The sequence below is a fragment of the Babylonia areolata genome, chromosome 8 (assembly GCF_041734735.1).
Source record: "Babylonia areolata isolate BAREFJ2019XMU chromosome 8, ASM4173473v1, whole genome shotgun sequence".
NCBI lineage: Eukaryota > Metazoa > Mollusca > Gastropoda > Neogastropoda > Buccinidae > Babylonia > Babylonia areolata.
In genome coordinates this window covers 38595720-38603440 of record NC_134883.1, presented here as the reverse complement: position 1 = coordinate 38603440, position 7721 = coordinate 38595720, and the positions used below count along the sequence as shown (strand labels likewise).

General features: G+C 40.2%; 1 protein-coding gene across 1 annotated transcript in view; it reads left to right on the top strand.

The window, feature by feature from the left end:
- Positions 1-7721, top strand: part of LOC143285280 (voltage-dependent calcium channel subunit alpha-2/delta-2-like) — a 63193-nt gene that overhangs the window by 12390 nt on the left and 43082 nt on the right. Inside the window, exon 2 of the mRNA XM_076592539.1 lies at positions 346-427. Within this exon, the coding sequence (XP_076448654.1) occupies positions 346-427 (82 nt within the window). The remainder of the gene's footprint in view (positions 1-345; positions 428-7721) is intronic.

The following is a 7721-nucleotide window of genomic DNA, read 5'->3' as shown; positions in this document are numbered from 1 at the left end:
GTTGCATGCTTACCACATTCTTACGCAAATTAGGTTACAGACTCGCATGTGCTTGCTGAAACATGACTTTGTGTGTGTGTGTGTGTGTGTGTGTGTGTGTGCAGATGTAAATTTATATATATGCACACATGCATAACAATTTTCCCAACATTTTTACATATTTACACACATGAAAATGTGGACAGAGAGCCGATTAAGCACAGTGTCTAAGTTAAAGAACAACAAAAAAAAGTCTGTGATGCAGTATTGATTTGAACCAAAAACAAAATAAGGTTTCTCACCACTATCTGATGTATTATTGATGCAACAAGAGTGTTCAAAGCCTGTCTGTTGGACTGTGTGCAGAGTGAAGTTATGGGCAACAGCTTTCAACAACAAACTGGTTCCCATGTTGAATGGCCTGTCTGGATTTTACGCCATTGATGTAGTAAGTTGAATCGTCTGAGGAGTTCAACAAAATAAAAAGAAAGAAATATAGATTTGGAAGAACCTTGAATGTGAACTTTTATTTGTTTTAATTTTGTGAAAAAGATATATATGCTATTTTAAAGTTTACCTGATTATTAATGCACACCAACTTTAGGAAAGAATTCACAGTTTTACTTTTCATGAACATGTGTTTAATTTCTTAAGATATCAGTATCAGTAGCTCAAGGAGGCATCACTGCGTTCGGACAAATCCATATACGCTACACCACATCTGCCAAGCAGATGCCTGACCAGCAGTGTAACCCAACATGCTTAGTAAGGCCTTGGGAAAAAAAAAGACAACAACAAAGAATAAACAAAGAAAAGTGATAATCATTTAGAATATGATAGTTTGAAACACTCATTGATATTATGGGAGAAATAGTTTATTATTCATACATTGCTTTGTGCATTGTTATAACAAGTGTATTGGAGCTCAGGAATGTATAGTTAGCACTGTGAAAACCATGTAACAAGTCTGGTTTGTATCATGTTTCTACTTTGGTATACTGTACATATTGTACACATTGCTGCTGCAGTTGTACACATTGTAAGTTTCTGCACCACACATTTAAGCAGGTTTTTTTTTTGGTTGACAATGACAGACCTGCATGTTGAAGTGGAAAAAGGGGATGGAAATTGGTAGAGACTGAACCAGGTGCTGTGTTGTTTTAATTAATATTGGCAACAAAACAGCTGAATAATATCCATTGTCAGAAGAAAATCAATGGTCATTATGGCATGGCTGAGATGTGGCAGAATGAAGTGTGTTTGTCACACTGTCACATCTGCAGCTTACCAACTTTACATGTTACTTGTAGGGAAATGGAAAGTATGGTCTGCTGGTCAGGAACCAGTGTGAAGTGAACAGGACACTCACTTGCTCTTCTATTCTGCACAATGGTCATATGGTTATGGATTACAAAGAAGAGTGGAACTGCACAGAACCACTATTTTTCTGTCTTTTGATGGCTGATGGTACAGAATAACAGGAGGGTTGTAACATATTGGCACATGTATTCTTTGATGCAGTGAATTAATTTATCGATATTGTTGCATTCTCTGTTCAGCTTACATAATGAGGAGAGAAAAGAAAATGATAGTAATGAAATCAATAGTAATAATAAGATAAAAATAAAAGAAATTATGATAGTAACATTTGTATAGCATTTACCCTATGGCTCTAAGCGCATTAACTCTTTCCGGACGAAGGAATGCTCACGCATTCCTGCACAAAATGTATTCGGTTTCGGACGAAGGAATGGAATAGCATTCTCCGAAAGTAAAATTCCATCATGCGCTGTACAAGTGATTTTGTGATTAGCCAAGCAGAGTGCGCTATTCTGGGTCACTCCACAATTGAACAGTATGATTGGTTAGTCTATGATGTGTGGCCTGTCTCGCACACACGCTGACAAAGTCACTGACCGGTCGTCTGCTCGCGTGCCAGCCTGTCAGCAAAGCGGGCTCTTCTCAGAATGTTGTGATGCGAACAAGGCAGTGACGGCAATGTTTTTGGGTTGCCGAAGTACTTGAAATGCTACAAACTGAAGGGTCGGACATTGAAGAGGTGGATGATGACGAAGAAGAAAGCGAATTTAATGCAGAAAGCGAGCATGGGTATGGTGATTTGGGGTGAAAAATTGGCAGTATTTTCTACATATGGCAAAACTGTAAAAATAAGATGAGAAATTTGATTTTTTTATATGTAATAGCTCAACACGTAATAAACCAGTTCTGAAAGTTTCATTTTCTTACACAGTATTTTGTATTTTTTGTAATTTTTTTCCAAACCCTTACAAATGGGCCGTGTGTGGGGAAAAGCAAAGGAGAAAACTTGTCGTCCCGAGTGAGTTAACAATACACCTGTTATAGATAAGATACAGGAATATGATAAAAAGAATGATCAGATGCAAATTTGCTAACTATTTTAAAAACAGTGGAACATCACTCACGACTCACACAGCTCTCTCACCTCACCCCTATTATAAAATGTTAAGATAAAAAATCTATAAAACTACTATTAAGAAAAAGTGTAACATAACTTACACGCATCTCCCACTTCACCCCAGCATCTCACCCCTCACACAAACATTTTGACATGCACAAAAACAGTTTAGGGAGAGAATCACCTACAGTTTAAAGATATTGTTTGAACAAGTGTTTTAACTCTCTCCATACGAACGGCGAAAGAGACAACGTTAACAGCGTTTCACCTCAATTGCCACCATCAAAATATTGCAAGCGGAAGGCTGTTATACTGAAGAGGTGAATGTTGACAAAGAATACCACAATTCTGACGACGGAAGCTAAAGGTTGGGTCATTGAGACACCCACTGGACATCCGAAAGGTCTGTGTAGAGGAGAAGAGAGGACTGGCCATACTGAGTGAGTTAAGATTACACTTGAAATAATTTATAGTTGAACGGTCTGATGTTTTGTGGTAGGGATTTCCAAAACCAAGGGCCATAGTGAAAAAATGCTCTGAAACTTGGGACTTGAGTCTGTGATGTGGATTTTCAAACATGTACATATGTGGTTCGTCCGTCAGGATCGACGAGGACCATCTAGTCATCCTGGGGGTGGGTGGGTTGGGCTCTGTGGGTGCGCAGATGACTGGTCAGGCCAATCTGCGCCCGGAAGGTTCTGGCACAGTGTGGGCAGGGGATGGTGGCAGCTGTCAGGGACTTGCTGGCACTGCTTTTCCTGGCCTGTCTGCATTGCTCTGCTGCAGCGATTCTGTTGGCCTCACAGGATTTGGCGCCTTTGTGGACAGCTGAACGCCACTTTGGTCTGTCCATTGCATTCAGCTCCCATGTGTCGTGGCTGATGTTGAAGGCCCTCAGAGAAGCTTTCAGAGTGTCTTTGAAGCGCTTCTCTTGGCCTCCATGGGAGCGCTTGCCATGTTGGAGTTCGCCGTACAGCAGTTTCTTGGGGAGCCGGTGGTCTGGCATGCGAACTACATGGCCTGCCCAGCACAGCTGGGCCTGCATCAACATGGTGTAGATGCTGGGCAAGTTTGCACGAGTGAGCACCTCTGTGTCAGGGATCTTCTCTTGCCACTTTATGCCGAGAAGTTTTCTGAGGCTGGTGGTGTGGAAACAGTTCAGCTTTTTGGCGTGGCGTTTGTAGACCGTCCGTGATTCACATGATTAACATGTACACACACACACACACACACACACACACACATATATATATATATATATATATATATATATATATATATGTATCAGACAAAGAACATAAGCCAGGGCGGGGTGGACTGTAAATTTTGACTGGGTCAGAAAGGTATGATGATGCAGAACCATTCAGTGAATTGAAAGATATTACAATACAAGCTAAAAATTTTAAACATTATTCTTTCAGATATTGTAAACCAGTGTAACTTAGAAGATGAGTGCATGGTTGTCTGCAAGAAGCTTTCAAGATCAGATGAGCAGCTGAGTTTTGGACTGTCTGAAGAGGTTCTATGACAGAAGAAGGCTTTAAACCTATTAAAGTATTATCAAAGAATTGCAGTAATCTAATTTGGAAATAACTCACAAGGTTACTCATGATTTTGTTGCATCATCTGTGAGGTATCTTCAGATTGATCTAATTCATTTGAGTTCATAAAAGGCAGTTTGACAAACTTTTGTCACAGGTATTTCATACTAAGTTAAGAGTCAATAATGAATCCTAAGTTTCCTGCATTACTTGTGAAGGGGATATCCTGGAAGCCTACCTTAACTGAGGATGGAGAGACTACAAGGAGGAGGCAGGTCAGGAATCAAAAAAGAGAATAGACTCTGTTTTATCATCATTAAGTTTTGACTTGTCATTGTGCATCCAGCATTTTATCATGAGTACATTTCCCCAGAACATGGAGAGGTTCTTGTGCATTCTCTGGTGGGGCTGATTTTTTTGCCCGAGTGTCATCTGTAAACAACTGATGAGCAACAGTGTGGTTCTGGATGTTACCAGACAGAGGGGCGGTATACATAATTGGTAAAATGGGACCAAGAACTGAGCATTGTGGGGCATCAAAAAGAAGAGGGACTGGAGAGGATGTGAAATTATTGACAGGCACAATGTTTCCTGTTTGTCAATTCAGATTTGAACCATTTGAGTGCTGTAGAACAAATGCCAAAAGTATACTTTTTTTAACATGGAAAAAGAGTATTTGGTGATCAGTACAGTAGTGTCAAATGCTAAATTTGAAAATAATAATAGTAATAATAATAACAATATTAATAGTAATGATGATAATGTATAACTTTAGAACTAATGCTGCTCAAACTGTTAGGGTGTCTGACATGATGTAGCTGAAAGCAAACAATATGTAACAAAAATGAAAAATGAGCTATGTGTCAGGGAGAGGTGGGGGGTAGGGGGTGGGTGGGTGGGTGCTGTAATCTGTTGTAATCAACCCTTCGTATGAATTAGTTTCAGCTTCATCTAATTTTGGAAAAGTTTTGTTAGTTATAAAATTATTTACTGCCTCCTCAGTATTTCCTAATCCTATATGTAAATATATCAGTATTTAGACTATACAGTCTTTAGAAGTGATTTACCTGTTCATGTATTATATCTGTCTGATCTGTTATTTCCTCGATCAGTATTGTGACTATACAGTCTTTAGTCGTAATTGACCTGTTCATGTATTATATGTGTCTGATCTGTTATTTCCTATATCAGTATTGTGACTATACAGTCTGGAGAAGTAATCGACCTGTTCATGTATTATATATCTCTGATTTGTTAATATTTCACCATTTTCATTTTCCAATCTAGATAGTCACAGTTATTTTCTTTGTTCTAATTTTTTCCAGAACCAAAAAGTTTCTTATGGGTTTTTTTTTTTTTTTTTTTTTTTTAACTCCTCTACCCATTTCTCATGTGCTCTTATTTGCGCTCCATTTGTTTTCTAAAGAGAAAATATCTCAGAATGATGCTTTGTTTGCAACAGTTCCTTTTGCAAAGCATCATTATCTGGATTTTTTAATATTTGTTTTTCAGCATTTTTCATTGTGTATGATAGTCAGTCGTGTTCTACTGTGACCATCAGAACAGCAGAGGAGGCAACTGCTGTCCCGACTATTTGGGCTATAGTGGAGACTGTCTTGTCCAAGTTACATTCCCACTCTCTTGGCCAAGAGGGTTTTAGAACGGTCGGCATTGGGATGGTTCCCAAAGGCCAAGTAGCCCCCAAGGCTGCAGTACTATGAGCCAGTGCAATCGTGCCTCCTTGTTCTCCACAAAAGACAAAGCTGTAAATGATTTCCCATTGCAATGGAGAAACCACATTTTTCATATATATATATATTTACATTTTGTAAATCCCAATAATCATTCTTTCTTTTGAGTGATCTGTATTTCCCAAATTCTGTACAAATTCTGTCTCTTGTTGTGACTGTGTGAAACAGGGTCCTGAGTAAAAAAAAAAAAAAAAAAAAAAAAAAAAAAAAAAAAAAAAAAAGAGAGAGAGAGAGATGATATTATAATCTTCTTTAACAGTTGGCCTTTTTTAAGAAAATGTCATTTTAGCAGCAGGTCTAGTGATCATTTTCCTTTTAACTTTCTGGTAATTTATTCAGAGTTTGTCATATACCGATATAGTAATATGTCAGGTAACAGAGATTAAGGAAACAGAGGTTCTTGTGTTTGTCCAAATACTTCTAACTACCGAGAGAGATGTGTTTCAAAGTTCATTCATGGCGACTGTTAAGATGATTATTAACTATCAGGTGGCAGAGACATCAGGTGACACTACAGAGATTAAGTGATCAAGTTCCTTCAGAGTTATGTCCTCATGATCATGTTCAGTAATTTGGGAAAGCTTACTGTATACAGTATAGCGTTCCGTTTAACTTTAAGGAACAGAGTTCATTTTCAGAATTTATGTTGTGGTAATATCAGGTACCATCTGCAACAAGATCTGGCAGACAGGGGAGTGGCCAACACCGTGGACCCAGTCACTGATCATCACTCTCCCCAAGAAAGGCAATCTACAACAGTGCCAGAACTACCGCACGATCAGCCTAATAAGCCATCCCAGCAAAGTCATGCTAAAGATCCTGCTAAATAGATTGAAGCCACAAGCGGAGAAGATCATCGCAGAGGAACAAGCAGGTTTCAGACCAGGGCGCAGTACAACAGAGCAAATCTTCAACCTCAGGATACTGTGCGAGAGGTACCTCCAACATCAGCAAGACCTCTACCACGTCTTCATGGATTTCAAGAAGGCGTTTGACCGAGTATGGCATGCAGCTTTATGGGCCACCACGAGGTTGTATAACATCAATGCCAACCTGACCCGAGTGATACAGAACCTCTACAACAAAGCCACCAGCACAGTCTACTTCAACAGTAACATAGGGGACTGGTTCAGAACCACAGTTGGAGTGAGGCAAGGCTGTTTGCTCTCACCAACTCTCTTCAACATTTTCCTGGAAAGAATCATGACTGATGCACTTGAAGACCACAAAGGAACAGTCAACATCGGAGGCAGAGCAGTCACCAACTTACGTTTCGCCGACGATATTGATGGCCTAGCAGGAAAAGAAGAGGAGCTAGTGGACCACTTGATAAAACCTCTAGAGCCTATGGCATGCAGATCAGTGCAGAGAAGACCAAACTGATGACCAACAACACCAATGGCATCAGCACTGACATAAGAGTGGATGGCCAGAAGCTAGAAACTGTCCACAGCTTTAAATACCTGGGAGCAATTGTGACAGATGAAGGATCCAAACCCAAAGTACTCTCCAGGATTGCACAGGCGACAGCAGCACTCACAAAACTGAGGTACATCTGGAACGACCGGAACATTGCACTCGGCTCAAAGATCAGACTGATGCGTACCCTGGTGACATCAATACTCTTGTACGCATGTGAATCATGGACCTTAACAGCTGAAATAGAAAAGAGAATACAGTCCACTGAGATGAGATGCTTTCGAAGACTCCTGGGCATCTCCTACAAAGATCATATCACGAATGAAGAAGTTCGAAACAGAATCAGGCAAGTCATTGGGCCCTACGAAGACCTGTTGACCTTGGTCAAGAGACACAAGCTCAAATGGTATGGCCATGTCACGAGATCATCAGGGCTTGCCAAGACATTCCTGCAGGGCACAGTGCAAGGGGGGGAGAAGGAGAGGCAGACAGAGGAAGAGATGGGAGGACAACATCCCAGAATGGACGGGCTTGAGGTTGAGCGATACAGTCAGGAGTTCAGAAAACCGAGAGGATTGGAGGATGCTGGTTGCC